The 22,286-nt window shown below is 38.4% G+C and overlaps 1 protein-coding gene across 6 annotated transcripts in view; it reads left to right on the top strand.

Annotated features, from left to right (window-relative positions):
* Window positions 1-21,870, top strand: part of LOC135697833 (phospholipid-transporting ATPase VD) — a 169,158-nt gene extending 147,288 nt beyond the window's left edge. For 3 of the 6 annotated variants that reach the window (XM_065217672.1, XM_065217671.1, XM_065217670.1), the window contains exons 3-11: window positions 6,170-6,350; window positions 6,420-6,599; window positions 6,674-6,798; window positions 7,164-9,204; window positions 9,274-9,444; window positions 12,722-12,907; window positions 12,974-13,174; window positions 13,258-13,445; window positions 13,514-15,195. In XM_065217672.1, the coding sequence (XP_065073744.1) occupies window positions 6,170-6,350; window positions 6,420-6,599; window positions 6,674-6,798; window positions 7,164-9,204; window positions 9,274-9,444; window positions 12,722-12,907; window positions 12,974-13,174; window positions 13,258-13,445; window positions 13,514-13,829 (3,589 nt within the window). In that variant the 3' untranslated portion in view covers window positions 13,830-15,195. Of the gene's footprint in view, window positions 1-6,169; window positions 6,351-6,419; window positions 6,600-6,673; window positions 6,799-7,163; window positions 9,205-9,273; window positions 9,445-12,721; window positions 12,908-12,973; window positions 13,175-13,257; window positions 13,446-13,513; window positions 15,196-21,071 lie in introns of those variants that run through there. The other 3 variants (XM_065217676.1, XM_065217675.1, XM_065217674.1) reach the window with 3 other exon arrangements.
* The last annotated feature ends 416 nt before the right edge of the window (window positions 21,871-22,286 follow it).

The raw sequence follows: 22,286 nt of genomic DNA, 5'->3' as shown, positions 1-22,286 counted from the left end.
TCTTTCAAAGACGTTAAATTTCCATAGTCTATTGGTTCCAAGTTATATGAAGTTAAAGAAAAAATGTCGAAAATATGGTTTTTTCTTTCTGTTTTGGTTTTTTTGCTTACAACTATATAATGTTATATTTTTCTCTTATGCAAATACATTAAATAAATAGCTTTTGTGAAGAAACATACTGGATTAAGCTTCAAATTTCAAAGATATTGTTGAAAAAACGAAAAAAACACAATTTTTGAACTTTAATATCTCCCAAAGCGCAAAAAATCGCAAACTGACATTTTTAGCAAAAATTAAGCAATACTCGATAAACAAAATATCAAAATTTGAGAGAGGTATATTTTGGTGTCAAGATAAACAACTTTGCCCAAGAAGTTAGATTGTGGCACCATCTTTGTGGAAGAGTCTTGAACAATTTGTTTATGTCAATAGATGGTCCTTATTATGATGAGAAATTTTGCCCAAGACACCAAGTCGCGGAAATGCTTCGTTTCGGAGTTATTAATTTTGCTCCGCTAGGTTGCATTCCTGGCCCAGTGTACATAGGATAAGAGCAGAACAGAAAAGCATAATGCATGATTTTATTACGAGAACTATTTTCTTTTTACAAGAGCAATTCAAGCTGAACTTTGCATTAGGTCCTGAGTAACATTGATCGATTCCCTTCGTCGACTTTCTCTTTCGTTAATAACTTATTCACCGAACCGTTTCTTGATGTGCTTGTCGTATTGGATGCTATATAAAAGCTTCTTTTATCGATTTATGTGCTGAAAATATCTGGGAATGTCTTTACATCACCGTGGGGATGCAAAGAGAAAGTCGACGAAGAGAATCTGTCAATATTACTTAGGACCTAATGCAATGTTCAGCTTGAATTATTATTTTTTATTTGAGGGCAAATGTATATTCCTGTTCTACGGGTGTAACCGATGAATTTTACAAACATTTGGAAAAGTTTTGAATGGTACATTAACCTTTATGAAAAGTTATGCGTGATTTCAACCTTTTTGTCCTAGGACTGTCACCATTCCATGTATTTCGACCAAGATTCGACAGTGTCACCCCATGTATATGCGAGCGAGAACGGAAGAATTATAGAGACTGCTGACGTTTTTCTTACGCACAGTACGTCGCGTATACGTATATACGAAATGTTTTCATGCTCATGCTAACAATTTTGTTGATTTTCTTTGCGCTCCGCTTGGAAGTACCGGAAAGTTTTGATTCTTTTCTATGTTGTAAAAATAAACCGCCTATTTACATTTCTGACAAGTTGCAACTGAATGCTTATAATTGTTTTAAAATAACTGTTTCATGGCCAACTAGTTTTATTGCGCTTACTTATAAAGCAATAAAAGGATTTATTTTTGGGATTTATAAGGGTAATTCATATTGCTTTTTTTTATACTTCAAAGCAATCATAAAACCTTTCATAAGTGAAAATAGCATAAGCATCAGTTGGTTTTTTCATTAGCTTTATAGGGGTTGTGTAGATAGCTATAAGATGTTTCATAACTTGCATTGTATATGACCGTCATAAAGCAGTAGGTTATGGTTGCAGCTGCAATAAAACCTTTATAAATTTTGAATATAGCCAAGCAGCTCTAGATTTGTTACTTGGGATTCTATTAGGGTTAAGATCTTATTTCTATCATACTGAGCACAACCCGCACTTTACCTTTCTTTTTTCCACACGTACCGTTAGATTTTAATAAAGAGTCACAAATCTTTGCTTCTTGATTGTAATTCCGTCACGAATTTCCATTCCGTCCAAACACATTAAAACGTCATTGGATTCACTTCAGCATAAGGATGAAGGCAGAACACTTTTGTTTTCGAGAAGAATGTGCCACTGAACCGAGAACATCGGGAGAACCGGGAATTAACCGGGAAATAACCGGGAATCTGATTGGATCTTTACCATATCATTTTTATTAATAATTTGTTTGGTATTTTAATTATTTCTTTTAGTATAGTTCCTAAAATCTTGGTCATTTTTCTAAGACTATTGGTCTTATTTGGGAAGTCGAAATTAAACGTTTTTCGTTTGACGGCTTGTATGAAAAATTATTGGTTATACTTAATCTCGAAATCTAAAAATTAACTAAATTACTTCTTAAACTTATCTCAGGATATATTTGAAAATTTCTTTGGATTAACTTAGGATGATTACAAAATGTCGTCAGAATTACTTTTACTTTCAAGATTCTCCTCAATAATCTTATGATTCTGTCCGGTATTCCCTATAAATTGCCTCTATAAAAATCGTAATTCTGTTCAGAACACTACATGGATCTATTTATCTTTTTATTTATAAAATTCTCGCGAGAATTTGCTTTATTTTCTCTCCATTATGTTCTTCACAATTCGCTTGGAATATTCCTGGAAATCACTTGGTATGCCATTTAGAATTTAGAACAGTATTACCCAAAAACACCCTTGTATTTCAACTCAGAATTTCATTTTTTTTTTCAATTTCATAGTAATTTTCCTCATAATGTATTTGAAATGGTTTCTAAAATGCTCTTCAGAAGGATCTCTTGAAACTCTCCTTAGCATTTTCTTCAGAATCCCGTGGAACACCACTCAGAGATTCTATGCTAAAAAAAAAGAAATATGCTAAAAATGTCCTGCCAAACCCTTCCAAACTTTTTTTTTTATATTTCTTCAAATTTGTTATGAATCCTTTTAGAAATTATTTTAAAACTATCTTCAAACTAGCTTAAAATTCTGCCAAGAACTTGTTGTGCTATTTATGAATAACATTCCCTTGGAATTATTATCCATGTTTCCTTGTAGCTCACTTTAGAATTTCTCTTTGATTAATTGATAAATAGACATGTGCAACAATTCGACCTAGTGCCCTCCGAATAATTTACACTTAACTTGGATAAATTTCAGAATTCAATATTAAACAATATTTCAAATTCTCCGACAAATTTTCTAAATTATGGTAATGATAAAACTTAAAAAAAAATCAAAAAAATTACTTTGTTCCCCAATAGAACGGGAGAAAGGTTTCTTCGGTTTTCTGCATTTAAAATAAAACAGCAATTTATAAAATAACGAACATTTTGGATGGCTCGAGTTTACTTGTCTTTGATACAAAAAAAAAACACGTCTACTGAGGATTCATATTTCTAAAAAAGTCATCTATCAATGAAACAGTCATCGGTCGTCATTGAAAAGCAATGCAACTATGTTCTGTCAATCTAATTGAAACTTTTATTGGCTCTGTTGTCTTGGTGAATTTTAGCTATAACGGCCTCTTTTCTGATTTTTATCTCTCAATCTATGGAATCTACACGAGAACTATGTATGACCGAAATTTCTAGAACAGTTTGAGGAACATTATACTGTAGACTACACATTTTGATATCATATGGGTGGAAAGTTCGTAGAACAAATACTTTAAAATTCTTCATTTTTTAAGATATCTTCGAGCATGAAACTAAGTCAAACTTTAATAAAACCACTTTGAATAGTCAATCTTTGGTCACAAAGTTGGTAGATAACACATTAAGCTTAGCTATGAAAGTTGTTACAGCAGTTTCCGTTGTTTCAGTCTAGAGATACAAATATTATAAGCCGTAAATTACCTTAAAAACATAAAATTAACTTGAACCACCTCTAAACCATCACCGATTTTGCTGAAAATTTGCACAGATGTTCAAATTAACATGACAAACAGTAATCTCGGTTGACCCGTTGCATTCCGAACATTTCTGTTAAAATAAACATGTCTACCCTATATGTATGTTTGCTACATCAATCATCAACTTATTTCAGATTCCCGAAACTCGTCTCCTGTCATAACTATCTGTAAACTGAGCATGAGCATGAGCATGATTGACCGCCCACGGTTGCTACTCTATTATTGCCAGACCAGCTGTAATTACACAGAGAACCAATAGACGATGCATGGGACTAGCAATCATCCTCAATGTGTAAAAACTGGTGATCTCGAATTAGGCAATACCAGTGCCAGCTGCGCCTGAACGCAGGTCAAGAAAGGAATGGGTAAGAATGTGTTGACGTGGCACTCGCTTTGATGGAAGCCGAGGAGTCCTCTGCACTTCCACGAGAAATCACAGGGATGTTGGGTAAGAGGGTTGGGTTAGCAGCAGGGTTCGTTTTGGTAAACGATAAGCTGAATTGATGTCCTAACGATCGTATAACACGAATGAGCTTGGGATTGAACCCACGGTCTTCTGCTCAGTAAGCAAAAACGTTTGCCACTAGGCAGACGAGCTCCTTTTTAATCATTGACGAATCTTGAATGTGGATGGGCTTGAGTTAGACTCATGATGTTCTGCTCAGTAAGCAAAAACGGTTGCTCCAAGGCCACCGAGCCTCTCATATCACATTATAGCGTTACTCAAGTTTTTATAACCCGGCACTGACGACAACGAAAAGTTTTACAAAATACACGATAAACAAGCGATATTTTAATATTGTTAATATGGAAGGATCTGGGACCGCGTTTTTCTGCTCAGTAAGCAAGCCACTGCAACCGACGATCTTTGAAATCCTTGAACTAAAAGCTACGAAAGAGTACTTCATTAAGATACACTTTCACGCGACGTTCAATGTTTCGATTTTCTCTTTACGCATGGTTCAGACAATCATAACAAGTTTTGACCGACGTGACGATTGTTTAAGACCTGGTTAAACAAGCTATTCAAATGAAATTACGTTCTCGAATTTCACTTGGAATGTAATGAACAACAGAAATACGCGATAATTCATATTTTCAGCGGTTGATGTTTAATTTTAAATATACTAATGGTACTGCCTACGACTACGACGGTGATTACGACAGTGACTACGACGGCGCCTACGACAACGACAACAGAGAATTTGGAACTTACCATTTGTCTGGGATAAACACCTTTGCCCGGCACCTCCACTGGTTCTTCATGTCCGCTATCTGTCACTGTTTGCAAAATATCTAATAGCAATTACCTTTGTTGTGATACTTCCTGTATTGCGATGGTGATCTGGGAAAATCTTGAAAAATACCGGAATTTCAAAAAGGAAATTCAGTGTCCACCCTGCCATTGGCTGGTTCACCTCTTTTACTGAATCTTGTTCCTTTTTCCATATAATTTTCCAGCAAACCAATATCGTATACAAATTCGTTCAAAGTTGACACATTTGTACAGATCGAAAGATCTGTAGGGAGCAGGGGATTTATAAGCTGGCCCACACTAATGTATATACTTACATAGCTGTGAACATTTTACCTAAAATCAATGAACCGAGAAATCGGGAAAACCGCAAAAAACTCAGAAATTAGAAATCACCGGAAAAATACCGAGAAAAACTCGTGAATTTCGATAGCAAATCGGAAAAAAAATACTTCATCTTTAACAAAAAATATATATTGGTACTTCTAAACAATTTAAAGATTCTTGAACTAGACTAGTTTTTCAGTATACAGTCACATTGAAGAACTTTAATAGGCTAAATGTCTGCTTCGGCACCCATTGACTGTTTTCGGCAACCACAATTTAAACGTTCACTGTATTTTCCCATCAAGACGCTTTGCTGAATGTATTTACACGATTCCTTAGTCTTTCAGCTTCAATGTGATCACATTTTTACGACCGATTTCCGGTTAATTTTCTCTAGAAAAACTCCAAGCTTGGAATGGTGTCTCGGGGACTGAAGCCGTTCTTCACCCTACCTATTCTGCGATCTGCAAGTTGACAGATGTGTGTGCGATTTTCCTCTATTGCCATCATCGTATAAACGATAAACTGGGCTCTTAATTTGTGGATCGAAATCAGTCAGAAACAAACCAAGTTAATTCCATCGTAAAAGATTTATTGACATTGTGTTACACCATGTTCTCATATTATTATCGTGTTTTACTACCCAACTGCGCAATCCGTTAATTTTAAAATCAGCATGAATAGATAAATTTTCAACAGCAAACTAAAGCAATCCTTTAATGATTTATAGAAAGTGTCTCTTTCTGCACATAGCGCAAGCCTACGTGCATCGTACTCTGTTTAAATATTCTGTTACCAAGCCATGCATCCATGCACAACGAACCAAGCGAACGGAAGGCGCGTGAATGGAATAATTTATCATGACCAAGTGAACTTTTACCCACATATTAATGTCGTGCCTTATTGTTTTCTCTCTCTACTCACGTTTGCAGGGAATCGGAACGCTACAAGAAAGTACTATGGCAAGATGTGCGTGTGGGCGACCTGGTGCATCTATCGAACAACGAGACTGTCCCGGCAGATATTTTGCTGCTAAAATCAAGCGATCCTCACGGGGTCTGCTACATCGACACCTGCGATCTGGACGGAGAAACGAACCTCAAAAGGCGACAGGTAAGTAAAGGATCTTGGGGTGATGACTGGAATAGTTTCTCATTTTGCATTATTATTTTTGCTACATAGGTGATACGAGGTTTTGCCGAGAAGCAGCACATTTTTACGGCCAGCAAGTTTACGAGCCGTGTCGAAGTAGACACACCATCGACGAAAATCTACCGGTTTCATGGAGCTGTGATACACCCATCGGGTGAACGGGTACCGGTGTCCACCGAGAGTCTATTGCTGAGAGAGAGTCGACTTAAGGTACATTCAATATTCATTGCGGTGAAGAATAAATTGGTTGATTGGTTGATTGCACTCGATTGATTTAATTGCAGAACACGGACTACGCCGAGGGAATCGTGGTCTACGCCGGACATGAAACGAAAGCAATGCTAAACAATAGTGGCCCTCGGTACAAGCGGTCTCAAATCGAGCAGCAGATGAACATCGATGTCATATGGTAAGCTCTGTGGGTTGCCGGACAATTGACGTCAAATCGCATTTACAGAAAATCGAATACCAGGCTAAATATCACACATGTCTAAATAGATTTATTCTGAGATGGCCTCTTTCGTATATACGTTAAATACCTCACTATTAACTTCATAGCTCGTTATCGATTCAGCGAGAAATTTAAAAAAAAATCTCATATTGGTATTCTAGAAATATGCAAATTTCAGAAAGTTGGATTTTTTACAACAATTAAGAATGTCCCTTTCGTATAACTTTCGATTGAGGAGCTGAGTAATTGAGCTATGCGATTTGTATGCGAATGTAACCTCAAACAATATGTACCCCAATAATCTTATTGCAATCATCCTCAAGGTGCGTGATCATTCTCATCATCCTGTGTGTGATTGGTGCCATCGGATGTAAGATGTGGCTCGCATCGTTCGTGGCTGCCAGTGGGAACAACAACGAAACATATCGTATTCCATATCTTCCCTTTGAGATCAATCCGGACTACGAGGGGTTGTTGGCGTTTTGGACGTTTGTCATTATTCTGCAAATCATGATACCGCTGTCGTTGTACGTGACGATAGAACTGTGTAAAATTATGCAGGTGTATCACATACACAATAGCATAGAATTGTACGATCAGCAAACGAATAAGCGAACCGAATGTCGAGCAATGAACATCACCGAGGAGCTTGGTCAGATCCAGTATGTATTTTCGGATAAAACTGGAACATTAACAGAGAACCGGATGATCTTTCGGAGGTGTACAATCGTAGGGGTGGACTACAATCATCCCGAGACGGAGGAAGAGAAAGAACTGACCAAAATCGGAGGTCCCGTGCCGTACCTTCAGCCAAATATTAGTTTAGTAGAGAATTTAAATCAGATTAGCGATTCTGATCAGCTTAGCGGTAGTGCGCAACAGATACAGGAGTTCTTTCTTGTGCTGGCCATTTGTAATACGGTGGTTGTAAGTGCTACTCCACACAAGGATCTAATGAACGCCAGTGGTGTGATCGAACTGAATGATAGTGATACTAGTGTAACGCTGGTCCGACCAGTGCTAACCGATGCAATAGCAAACGGAACTGATCCCGCTAGTGATAGGTACGCGCGGTTGACTGAATCGCGATCAATCACGCCTTCACCCCCTCCGAGTGCTCCTTCGTCACTGCCGTTGAAACAAACCCATGTGCCATCGCTGTCGCCCATTAGCAGCTCAGCGGAAACATCCCCCATGTCGGAAAGTCCTCCGATGAAGCTTAAAGCAATTACGCCCACGGCGCGAGTGAAATCCCTAGTAGCCAAGCTACCGAAAGGTCCATTCAAGTCTAATAATAAGAACAAGTTCAACATGAATAGCGTTAAGTTTCCCAAGTCCCTCTCCCAGGGTTCGACCCCAAGTGACCGACGACCGATCTTCGAGGCTGAAAGTCCTGACGAATTGGCGCTGGTCAATGCTGCGTACAGCTACGATTGCTGTCTGATCAATCGTAGTCCCAATCACGTTTTAGTGAATGTCCCAGGAGAGGGTGTCATGGAGTACGAGGTTCTCAAAATTCTACCCTTCGATTCGAACCGCAAATGTATGTCTGTAGTTGTCCGCAAGACTGGAACCCAAGAGGTTGTCCTCTACACAAAAGGTGCCGACAGTTCGATCATGTCTAGTCTTGCCCCGTGTGCTCCTGGATCGGAAGAATATCGCCTGCGAGAGCAGACGCAGCATCAACTGAATCTGTATGCACGTCAAGGTCTACGTGTGCTAGTAATGGCAAAACGAAAACTAAATGCAACGGACTTTTCCGAGTGGTACACGCAGCATCAAGAGTGCGAACTGAGCATGGAGAATCGCGAGAAAAAGATCAGAGAATCATTCAGTCTCCTGGAGCGAAACCTCACGCTGCTGGGGACAACCGGTATTGAAGATCGTCTCCAGGAAGGTGTCCCGGAAGCAATTGCTTCCATTCTGCAATCTGGTATTGTGATTTGGGTACTGACCGGGGACAAAACCGAAACGGCGATCAACGTTGCGTACTCTGCGAGATTGTTCAACGCTCAGATGGACATTCTCCGGTTAACTGCGCGATCGCGTGATTCTGCTGAAGCTTGCATAAATTTTTACCTGAATGAGATCGAAAAACAGCTGAACGATGCGGATTTCTCGATCCGAAGTGATCGCGAAAAAGGGCGTGCGTTGGTCGTGGATGGCAAGACGTTGACTTTTATCCTGGATCTGCGGTCGAACTTGACGAAACCATTCCTTAGGCTGACGAAGTACTGCTCATCGGTTCTATGCTGTAGAGCTACACCCTTGCAGAAAGCGTTCCTGGTGAAGGTGGTGAAGGAGGAACTCCGAATGAGCACGCTGGCGATTGGTGATGGGGCAAATGATGTTTCAATGATTCAGGTTTGTATTGATTACTTGGTAGTGCATGAATGATGTTTACCAATGACAGTTTCATTTTCTATCCATTAGATGGCCGATGTTGGAGTCGGAATTTGCGGTCAGGAAGGTATGCAAGCTGTAATGGCGTCGGATTTTACGATAGCAAAGTTTCGAATTTTGGAAAAGCTTCTGCTGGTTCACGGTCACTGGAATTACGACCGACTGGCTCGGATGATCATTTACTTCTTCTACAAAAATGCGGTGAGTACAACAGGATCCTTCCAAAATGTAGTTCATACTTGCAGAATTGATGCTATTGTTAGCGGACACTCGAAGAATGTTGGAAAATGCTCTAAATTAGTTACCAGATTTTGAAAGTCACTTGATTTGAGGGAAAATTTTAAAAGAAATAATCTCGGTACATGCATCCATGTTAATTGTTTCTTTAAAGAGATGAACTAGCCTTAGGCTAAAAATTTCTAAAATAAAGATAAAAAAAAAAAATGTTACTTTGAGAGGTAAGACGCCCGCTGGTGAAAAAACTGTTCGGTGTCGTGTGTTGTGAAACTGACGTTGTCAGGCTGATTTTTAAACACCAGTAGTGAGCGCTTGGCCTTGATCTTTGATGGGAGTACTTATCTTGAGGCCACCCTACTGGGCATTACGATCACTCAAGGTGCTGTCTTTGAGGGGCCTTGCTTTTAAGCAACACTGGATAAAGTCGTCTGGTTTTCCAGTTTATAGGTTTGGTACGCCTTAACTCTCCTAAAAAATAGCCGAAATACGTTAAATCCATTTTGATATATAATTGATAATAATATCACTATTTCGAAGCAGTTTTGGAAGGGGTCGTGCTTCTGATGAATGGCGATTTACCATTGTGCTTTCTCCGTAGTCCGCTATTTCTTTTGTTCTTCATTCTTCATTCCTTTATTTAACGTCGGTCTCTGTTCCGCAATCTAGTGCCAATCACCAACGGACATCGATTGCCATCCATTGACGGCAATCGAATGTGCAGGAAGGCAGCTTCCACACCTGCGTAGGATATCGCACCCATTCAACAAACATGGGCCGGGACCAACGGCTTTACTTCCCTTCCGAGATTTTTATGCCTCAGAAAACTCCCACCGACCTCGGCTGGGATTAAACCCAGACCCATTGGGGTGTTAGAAAGCAGTAACGCTTACCACTACACCACCGGCGCCGGCATTTCTTTTGTTGATCTCAGCTTTTTCGTCGTCCCTTTACCGATCTCTCTCCGTCCAGTCCATGAGCCCTATCTAGTAGTAGTAATACGTAAAGCATTATTCAGATGCTTGAAAGTAAGTGGCTATTGTTTCTTCACCGGGGGTTTGCGAGGTATTTTTTATTTATTTTCACCATCTCTTCCTTGAGCATCTCTATTTATTCCAACGATGCATCATATGGTTGCATGTGCCTCACATGGTGATGTCAGTAGCTCTTTCTCAATATTCTACTTTATCAATTTTTGATTTACCATCTCTAAAAATGAATCGACAAATAGCTTACACATGTCTTTTTGTAATGGGTCTGATTGGGATTCGATCCTGGACTTGGTGTGCTGCTGCCGTTGTCTTATCGTTCGATCTAACTGGGCCACGGTTCTAAGGCTGGTTGATCTTCTTCTTCTTCATTCATTTATTTAACGTCAGTCTCTGTTCCGCAATCTTAGTGCCAATCACCGACGGACATCGATTGTCATCCATTGACGGCAATCGAATGTGCGGTAAGGCAGCTTCCACACTTGCGTAGGATATCGCACCCATTTAACACACATAGGCCGGGACCAACGACTTTACTTCCCTTCCGAAGGAAGACGTGACTAGAGATTTTTATGCCCCAGAAAAATCCCACCGACCTCGGATGGGATTGAACCCAGACCCATTGGGGTGAGAAAGCAGTCAAGCTTACCACTACACCACCGGCGCCGGCAGGCTGGTTGATAAGGATGAAGTCACAACACTTGTTTTCAATGTTTACTTTGCAGAACAAGCAATTCACATCGCATTTAAATGCAAAAGACCCAAATCCATCTGTTTGAACAGTAGTGTGATTCAATGTATACAATGTAAACAATGTATACAATGTATACACTTGAACTGAAAGTGAAATTTATCAAGTCAACTATTGTAAAACGGTCTACACCGATTGACAACAAACAAATAAATCAAATAAATAAATATGAAAGATTTTCAACATTTAAAACTAGATTTAACACTAACCTGCACAATCAGTTTCTAGCCACATGAGTTCAAATTTTGACAGGCTAATCATGACTAATAATGTATATCGATCTGATCTTTGTCCTGTTTTTGTTGATCTGGCTTTGTCCGGGTCTTCTGCTTGCGATACGAATTCATTCGGTGTCACACCAGCTTGCATTTAAAGCACTTGTTTTTAATATCGGATCGGATTACTTTATTCTTAAGTTGAAATTTTTCCTTCATTAAAATTCTATGCTCGGTTAAAGTGACAACATGCAATTTTTCCGGTACCACGCCCTGAAAGAGAGACGTTACTTCTCCTATCCATTTCACTCCACTTCAGCATCACAGTTACATTTTATACTCAACCTTTATATCTGTTTCTTTACACTGTGTTTGTCTATCCTTAACTTCCTCTCAAAACTCTCTGGGCTTTCTAAAGTCACCTAAACTTTTTATCCAAGTGTCGTGAAGTACTCAAATCATTTCCGATAAATCCTTATCTTTTTTCCTAACGTCTCTGCAAGTGGTTTTTAATAATGGGTTACCTGTGGTCTCGTTACGCAAATCGAAATGAAGCACTTTTTTTGTATGAACGCTTGTATGAAAGAGTTTGCCGTTTCAACTTGCAAAATGAGGCGTAAATCGTTAAAATTTTCGATATTGGAATGGATTGGAATGGATTCAAGAACATTAGAGGATGAATTGGTGAACTTTGAATGCATATATTCCTGGAAGTTGCACCGGAGTTGTTACAATACGCTCATAAAAATGTATTGACTGTGATCCAGCTAATAGTTTGTAATGAACTATTCCATGATGAATGGAAAAACTGCGTTTGGTTGTACATTACCTACCTCAAAAAGTCCTTTCATGTACAAGTCCAGATCCATCCGAACTATCTACAAATATTCAAAACTCAGAAAAACATCTTGAAATTCAACCAATTTTCCCTTGATCTATTCTAACTCATCTAGTTACGCATTCCACTTGTTAGAGATGGATTGCTCTCGTCTAAGTTGATAAAGCTTCTTTGATTGACATTTATCAAACATTTTCTGAACCTCCCTAAAGATTCCACGAGCTTTCCCATTTTTAACCCTAAGCTCTCTGAACATTCCCCTTATGGTTTTCGAATTCGACGTTGTCTATACATATCCACGTTCCTTATCTTTTCACTGAAGTTATCTTACCTTCTCTTAGATATTACTCGAATCTCCAGTAGATTTGTTTAACTATAATTAAGCTATAGCACTTAAGTAGCATCCCTTACTTGGGTCCTAGATAACATTTTTTTTTTGTTCCATCTCCAGGCGTTCGTGTTCCTACTGTTCTGGTATCAACTCTACTGTGGTTTCTCCGGTGCCGTCATGATTGACGAAATCTACCTGATGATCTACAATCTCATCTTCACTGCCCTGCCTCCTCTTGCCATCGGTGTCTACGATAAGAAGATAATCGACGATTTACTGCTCAACTATCCACGTCTTTATCGGCATGTAAGTAGCACTGGCTAAACCAACATCCCTCCAGGATACTAAGCAAAATTACATTCTTTACATTAGGGCCGTCTGGGGAAGGGTTATAAACCCTACACCTTCTGGATTGTCATGCTTGATGCGCTCTATCAAAGTCTGGTAATATTCTTCGTCACTAAAGCTGCCTTCTGGGACTCGGATGTAGACGTGTGGGTATTCGGTACAACCATAACGTCGTCCTGTCTGTTCGCGATGCTGCTACATTGTGCCATAGAAATCAAATCATGGGTAAGTGGGCAGTGGTGATTGATTGATGGGTGGTAGAATAACTGTAGTTATTGTTCGGTTTATTTTTCTTTCTTTTTTCGCAGACAATCCTCCACGTATTATCAATCGTAATTAGTATAGGTTCGTTCTACGTTTTTGCCTTCGCGTACAACACCGTATGTGTGAGCTGCTTCGGACTACCTTCCAACTACTGGGTGATCCACATGAGCATGAGTACAGTACAGTATTATCTGATTACTGCCTTGACGGCAGTTCTTGCCTTGTTGCCTCGGTAGGTTATAGGATATTTTAAAGTGAAATATTATCAATCCAACCAATAACCCCGCGGCTCCTTTTCAGCTTCATATACCGCGTAGTGGAGAACACCGTATGGCCGGGTGAAGGCGTCCGCGTTACGCTACAGTACAAAGAAGAAAAACGAAGAGGTGAGAATCTGCTGGTGACCTGGTCCCGGTCCACGTCCGCCTCGTCTATATTCAGGTATTTAACGACGACAACAACAACCACGACCACCACCACTATGACCACTACCACGACGTCCTCCTCTAGCAAGAACCCGGGCTCAAAGGGAAGCACATTGAAGGCGCGCAAAAAGCTAAACGCCGCAGTCGGCATTCTGGAGCGTAACAATCCCCAGGAACGGTTCGGCTATTAACGGCACCATACTAGGCTCGTGCGCTTGAAGTGCTTGAAGATGAAGATTGCTTGTGGTTCGTTTGTACTTGCCATCAAGGATCAACGGTAACGTTACGCTAGAAAATTTTCCGACATGTTTACCTACTATTTGTGTGCAAGTTTGCCTTGGAATGGTATTTTTTTTCCCGGTTCTGGATATTTTTTTATAGGTTTGATTTATCTAAATGCACAGATTTCCTTGTACAGCATTTATACACGCAAGTTTTATCCTGTTTGAATTGTTGTTTTACTGTATGATTTGTTTGTAGCTGCTATTTGAAAAGTGCACATTATGGTATCAAAGAGAGAAGGCATTGTTTAAATGGTAAGTCACATAAATATATAAAGGAGAGGCACATGCTTTTGAGTAAAAACATATTACCGACAGACAATTCGGAGGAAATTATTAAAGAACTCTTTGAGATCTTCAAAAATAATTCCATGTGGGAAAACGGGAGATCCAGAAGTTTTTTTTTAGGATTTCTTATAGATTTGAGAGTTGAAATCCTTTGAGTTACACAAAAGTTGTATGAGCATGAAAATATTCAAAACAATCCTTGTTCGATTCTGAACGTATGAGATATTTGGAAGGAATTACGGTATAAGCTAAAATAATCCAAGCAAGTTCCATGACGAATTTTGATGTAATTTTATTGTGTTAAGCTCAAACCGTATTTTCCATACAAAAATATCTTTTTTATGTATAAAAAAATACGGTAAACGAGAATATGGGTGCATAATATTCATACAGATTTGTATGGAAATAATAGGTCCGTTTCTGTGCTTGCTTTTTTTTATTTTTGCTGTAAGTTGCTGCAGCTTTCTGTAAGTTGGTGTATGCAAATAATATACTGCAGAACCGGGTGGCACAAGGTACTTTTGAATATTTTGGAATCGTAAACTAGATTCGGAGATGTAAATGTCATGAAACTAAATGCGGTCTGAAATGAATAAAACCCGTCAGTTGACACATCAAATGACATGAGAATTCAAAAACAAGTTCAATGGTAGTCATAATTAGAGCACAGCGCTATACTGGCCACATTCGGCCATATTCCGGGAACCCCATGCCCCAGTCTCTAGCTAAGGGTTTAAAGCAGATGATAATTCATCGTATGAGCACTTTAGAATTTCTGTTAGTAAGTAAGGGTAAGTTTTGAGCATTGGAGGATTAAGATACGTTCTCTATAAAATCGTGGATAGGACAAAGCTTTGACTGTCCAGGTATTTTTGTGCGTAGGACATGTCCAACCCAGTACGGGTGCAGACCTGATTACTACCACTCACAGTGCCTGTATCGACCATGGGGAACGCCGTTTGAACAAGATCAGAAAAACACAGATTTTGGGAACTAACTGTTGCGTCAAATAAAATGTATCATTGTTCCATAGAATTCTATTGATAAATCAGATATATGTCCGGAACAAGTTCCGGTTAATAAAGATTTAAGGAAATAAGTTGACAATCACTGAGCTGAGTTGGACGCAACAACCACCAAATGAAAGGTGCTTTGATCCCATACCATGCCAATTAGGCTAAGGCCTTGATATCCTATACTGTCTGAAGAAATTGTCTCCACTCTACTCGATCTCAATCCATGGCCACACGTCGCCAGCTTCGTTGTCTGCAAAGGGTCCGCATGATCTATGCTTGGATCCCATAGAATTATTTTGGATATCTTTGGAATCGATCAACCTAATCCGGAGATATGGTCGGACCATGTTCCGGTTGGTATGGACCATGAGACTAAATCCGACTTGAAACGAATAAAATCCATCGCGTGACACCTCAAATCAAATGAGAATTCAAAACCCAATTCAATATTAGTCATTGTTTGTGCCCAGATCTACAATTAACACGTCTGGACATGTTCCGGTACCCCCGGAGAAGTAACTAATTTCTGAATATCAGTGCCAACATTTCAAAGGGGCGTAATTGTATTTGTCAACAATGGCTATAGCCGTCGATTTCTCGCTTATTTTGCGCCAACATTTTTCTCAGTGTGCCTCAATTGTGCCGCGCTGTACTAAGAGTGCCATGTCATCGAACTGATTTTTGTGTGTGTGAATAATTGTATTAGAGCTTTTGTAAACAATGACTTCTCTCGATGATTTCTAGAAAGACAAGGCTCGCCCACTCAAATCAACTTTACCATCGGGTAGGGGAAGACTTCTTTTTCCCGTTAGTTGGAGCCACTGGAAGCGGAATGGATGACGCAGGAAATCAATTCGTCATAGTTCAATTTTCCCAAAATCGTCCCCTGCTAAGGTAACCGTACGAAATAAATCCGTAGAAGTGATACGTAGATGCAAATATCTGCTCCAGCCAGACAGACGGGGCTGTCCACACACAGGTCAACAATCAAATTTTGACACATCCGCACTCGCATGCGCAGAAATAAAGCAGTGCTGCCAGTTACTCTAGAGACCACAAAAAATATGTACCGTGGGTGTCAAATGAGTGAGCTATTGTATGCCCTACTGTGTTTTTGGCTTACTGTGCTGAGTGACCTACCCCTCGAATTCCTGGTCATCTGATATGATGAGAAAATATCTGTGCACTGAGGCAAAATAACTTAAAAATTCCATAAGAAACACTTATGAATTTTAGCCACATGAAATTGATTTGCCTTATGAAAAAAAAGGTTAATAAAAAAATAATAAATCGGAGTAGACAGTAACCGAACCATGCACGTTGGTTATACGGGGCCCGTGTGTTGTCAACTCGTCTTTCAACGCTTGGAAAAATGTAATGGTTAAAGGCGTATAAGAGCTACCTCATGTTACCCGAAAATCATTCATTAGTCACGTTTATATAATTCATATGTGTTGTTCATAAGCCGAGCCTTATTAAATTCTTAAGTCTATTTGCCTCAGTGTAGAACTTCGTTTGAATTTTTTATCAGTTGCAGCATTTTTCACATTCGTTTATTTAGAAGGCACCTTTACGGGAGCTTCACGGAGCTGATAATTTGTTTTGTTACAAATTTTGCTAAATGAACGTCTAGAAGGGATGGCACCGGTTACTCGTGGTTGTTATACCTGATCATCCTGATATGATTAGAAAGTAGCTGAAAAACGGAATGTCTTCAGAATAACTAATATGATGAGGGAATATCTGAAGGGTTAACCTAAACTTTTTTTTATCAGATGTTAGTCTTCAGAAAAATGTCTGATCAGATAAGAGAATATTGGAAGCAGGCTTGCAATTGCTCATTACAGCTAAAATGCTATTTTTCGTAATTATGAATCTATGAGATACTATAATGGTAATTTTTAATTGTAAGAAGCAAGAATAGGTGGCAAAGTTTGTGTATGACATAAAAATTTTGTCAATTTTGCTTTCAAAAGGCCACAGCTAGCGATGGTATGAACGCTGATTGCTCGCTCATCACGTTGCTCATCGTTACAGCTTATCGCTCTTGTGACCCTCTAAAAGTTGAATTGACAGGTTTTATGTGTCATACACACACTTTGTCTGCTCTACTTGCATCTTATAAATAAAAATTATCATAAAAAAAAAAATATTTCATAGGTTAATAAATCCGAAAAATAGCATTTTAGCATAGCATTTTATTGAGCATTTGCAAGCTTGATTGGAAGGACTCTTTTTGAAATTTTGGTCAACCTTATATGATGAGAGAATATCTGAAAGACTTCGTTTGATTTTTTGATCAGATGAGAAGGTCTTCAGAATATTTTGGAGTTTTAAGGTCATCTGTCTTCAATATTGGTGGGTTGCAAATTTATGGAATTTCTCAACTCAAAACTCAAAACTTAATTTATCGTCGGTCTATGCAATCTAGTGCCAATCACCGACGGATATCCATTGCTGTCAATGGATGGCAATCGAATGTACAGATAGGCATGTTCCACACCTGCGTAGGATATCGCACCCATGCAACACACATGGGCCGGGACCAACGGCTTTACTTCGCTTCCGAAGGAAAACTTGACCAGAGATTTTTATGCCTCAGAAAAATCCCACCGACCTCGGCTGGGATTGAACCCCTAGTAAAACTAGTAGAGTATTGCCATTTCAGAGAAACATTTTCATCTGATAACCACTCCATGCCAAATGCTAATTTTGATCGGAATTGGCAATATATGGCACATTTTCCGGCCTCTACATGTCCTTCCCTTAGGGGCTACCCATAAACTACGTATACTGTTTTTGAGAGGCAGTAGACCCCCCTCCCTAACGCATGGTGGCCAGCAAACCGGGAAATCCGGGAATACCGGGAAATATCCGGGAATTTGGAAAGTAACCGGGAAAACCGGGAAAAACCCGTGAATTCTGCAAGAGAACCGGGAAAATAAATTAACCATATCAGGAACAAATTTTTACATCAGAATTTCAGAATAAACCATTAAAACAGAGTGATCCTTTAGCAAATGAATGTCTTGCTCTATTTGTTGCATAATTTTCTTCAGTATACCGTCTTATTGTTTTTAGAATTTAATCACTCAGCAATATTGCAAATTGATTTTTGTCGTTTCAATTTCAGATGTAAAGTGCATGGTCCTCTAAAGAAAATATTGAAGATGCTGGAGTTTGGAAACAAATATTTGTAAAAACCGAAACTGAATTATTCTTTTCCGGGGTTTTAATTTTTCGTTGTTCAAAATTTTCATGATGAATTCCAGAATTAACTTGGAATTCTGCTCTGAATTATCTTGAAATTGTTCTGAAATAAACCAGAAAACACTCCGCGTAATAATTACCGTTGAATTCTTTTAGGAATTTTCTTCCAACCCCTTCTAAGAATTTATTGGAATCCTTCATATAATTCCCGTTCCCGCCTATCCGGAGACTTTGATTTCTTTAAAAATCTTTTCAAACATTTCTTTTAACTCTATTCAAAACAAAAGAAATCTTTCGAAAATTAATTTATAAACCCCTTGGAGTATTTTAAAGAATTTCTTTCTAATTATCAGCAAATTTTTTGGAATCAATTTTGTTTGGGTTATGCGATGAATCATTCGCACTAGGGTTGAAATTATTGCCAGAACATTTTAAGAACTCTGTTTCTTGTTGAATTCCGATCATAATTCTCTTGGAATTCTTCTTAAAATTCATCTGTCATGTTCCTCACGATGCCCATACAAATCTCATCAGAACCACGTAGGAATTTTCTGCAATGTTTTATTTTTATTTTCACAATTCTTTTTTAAATCTACTAAAATTACCTAACAGTATAATTTAGAAGTTGCATTCTTCTCCAAAGAAATCCTTCCAAATTCATCTAACAATTTCTATGGTTTTCATAAATAATTCTAAGAATAATTCTGGAAATCTGCTCTTCTCCTTCGAAAACTGTGTGGGAATCCTTCTCAATATTTGTTTTTAATCAACACTTTGAATTCTTTTAAATTTTACTAAAAATTCCAGGGTTTGTCCGCCAGATTCTACAGATTGCTATGTAATTTGTTATTACCCTTAAAATGCTTCCAAGTCTCAGAGCGTGACAATTATGACTCCACGACTCATAAGTATGATGTTTTTTTTTTTTTTTTTTTATAAATCTGTGATCTTGAAAAAAATTCAAAATTTCACATTTTAATTATTGTTTCTCCAAATCTTGCATCACGAAGCATGTTATTAATCACAAATTTTGAAGAAAAGTTCTAGTTTCAGACTCTACACAAATTTCAAAGCTCCAGAATCTTGGGAATCTTCTTAAATCACATTTTTCTATCCTATCAGTAAATTTTGTTTTTTTTTTGTTGCATATTAACAACCGGGAATTTTTAAGATTTGAACCGGGAAAACCGGGAAAAAACCGGGATTTTCAAAATGAAAATTCACTGGCCACCCTGCTAACGCTGCGTAGACAATCGCCCCTACACATTTTTGGAGATGTTTATGGACTGTCGACACTCGCCTTTTTAAGGTCCATGTTCCAATCACAACATTAAAGTGAAAACCTTATGGATGTACTGACCGATGGAAGCATAATATTCAAGGGCGTAGCCAGAATTCGAGCTAGGTAGGGGCGAAAAAATACTAAGCAGAATTTGGCCGAATGCCATTTCCCCGAAAGCCTTGGTGTTGCTGAGTTTAGGGGGCAGTCGCCCCCTCCTGCCCCAATATGGCTACGCCTATGATAATATTGTATATATGTGTCCATAAAACATGGGACAATTATGCGTCCACTGGCAGTGTAATACAATTCAAAGCATTTCAAGTTATGTTTCGTGATGTGGCAATTTTCACGGGAGTTCCGGTTCATCCGGAAGGCCAGTGTGTTGTGGGATCTTTTTCATATTTTAAATTTTTACATTGCCCATGGTATGCTGATTTTAAAAATCGTAGAACTCCATTTTTTTCATTCTTCGATTTCACGCACATTTCAGAAACAAAAATGTGCGCAAAATCGAGATATACCTGTATTGAATCAGAATCACAGTACTGACAGAATCACCCACAATGACCGCTTTATACATAGGATACCAGGTGTTTAATGTTCGGTTGTTGGTGTTGTTGTACGATTAGCCATAAATATCCTGGAATAGTAGATGAGGTAAGTAGCTATTAGTTATAATATCAGCAAAGAACAGTTATTTGCCATCGTGTATCCCACGCAGAATCATTTTTTAATGCATGTACATTTAGTGCTACTATTAAATAATTGCTTTCACCTGTACTGCTTTGTTACACGATTGAATCTTCCCTGCGGATTATTTATTCAAAATCTTAGAAGCAATAAATTGTTGAAGCAAAGCGTTGTTTTGGATCAAGAAGTGTGTGATACTATGTTCACAGACAAACAGACATAACACTCGCAAGTTGCTCATCGAACAAGCATTTAACGGTCAATTTAAAAGTATCGTAGCTGGTAGTACCGCCGTGACGTTTATATCGCCATCTGTTCAGCGTATGTTCTGACGATGTTTTACAGTGAGAAAAATTCAATGTGTTATGTCTGTTTGTCTGTGCTATTTTGTTAAATTTTGTGATCTGCTAACTATAAAGGGTAAGTGGGTCAGTTTTACATTTTTTCATTCATTACTAATTTAATTTCGATACAAGGTTTGAAGATTTATTTTGCCATGTATCATCACAAACAAAACCACGAACATTTATATTTAATCTGTTTTATGCGCAAAAATTGAAGCATTAGTGCCAAAACTGACACACATACCCTACTAGTAGTTAAGATTAAAAGACAGGTATTAACTTTTTTTTTCGTTTAAAAAAAAATTATATTTTCTTTTCACAGAACCGCCGATTACCGGACTGCGCATAAGACTGTAACGCAAGCGTCATCGACAAGATGTGTACATACAATGTAGTCTTTTTTTTTAATAATTTCTCCTTACTGCTTGGCTTAGTTTTTAAATCTTCAGCAAAATCAAATATGACGTATTAAATATTTATTTGAATGAATGTTGCAACCCATAACGGTCAATCGGTTCTTGAGTGGTGTGAAACCCACTGCAATCAAAGACAAACACAGCCATATCCGAAAGAATAAGAAACCCTAAAGTCTACTTACATTTTTGATGCAACTCTATAAAACTGAACGCGGCCTTACCTTACATTGTTAGAGGTCCTCCCGTTTTTGTACCATATTCCGATCAGAGTATCAAATATCAACTTATTTTGTATAGCTAATGCAAAGCCTATGTATATATGTCAAATATTTGTAAATATCCGCGAATCGAATTGCACTCTATTGGGTGGTCCCTCAGTGGGGAAGAAATCGTTAGTATAATTGTTAAATTTGCTTGTTAATAATATTACACGCGCCCGTGATTTGCCTTTGCTTGATCGGCAACGGAGAACATGTTTGCATTTTAAACACATCGTGATACGCTTAACCAGAATGCTTAGGACGCGTAGAATTTTGCCTTCCCCCTCCAAGACGATCCAAGATCACGGAAAAATAAATGTTATTTAAAAACACGACAAACCAAAAGTGGCTGTGAAAACACGAAACTGAGACACTACATCTATTGCAATCTGCATGTGATCGATCGGTAGTTGAATGTGGGGGGCACATAAAACGACAATAAAAACGAAGGACGATTGTCGTCTCGGATGGAATCTTTTGATCCCAAGAGAATATTACAATTGAATACACAAAAACTGACGAAAAACTGGATGCTGTTCATGCTATAGTGACGTTGGGTTAGTGCTTTCGTTCAATATTAGGTGGATTTTTAGGGACCATTCACTTTTCAGTTATCAGTGCCCTGCCTAAATACAAACTTAAGACAATTTAATGCTATCAATAATCAATCGTCTAAAACAAGCTACCGGGATCCTCAGAGGATAATCGATCCAATAATAAATTATTTGATTTTATAAGGTACACAAATACAACAAAAAACATAGAGAAATAGTCCAATAAAATATTGGATATATGAACAATAGTGAAATTATGTATTAAATATGCGTAGACCCAACTGTACATACAATGTAGCGCAAGTAA

This window comes from Ochlerotatus camptorhynchus, unplaced genomic scaffold (assembly GCF_037179485.1).
Source record: "Ochlerotatus camptorhynchus isolate MF236.1 unplaced genomic scaffold, CSIRO-AGI_Acam_v1.1 ptg000078l, whole genome shotgun sequence".
In the NCBI taxonomy this organism is placed as follows: domain Eukaryota; kingdom Metazoa; phylum Arthropoda; class Insecta; order Diptera; family Culicidae; genus Ochlerotatus; species Ochlerotatus camptorhynchus.
This window is presented reverse-complemented; position numbering and strand designations above follow the sequence as displayed.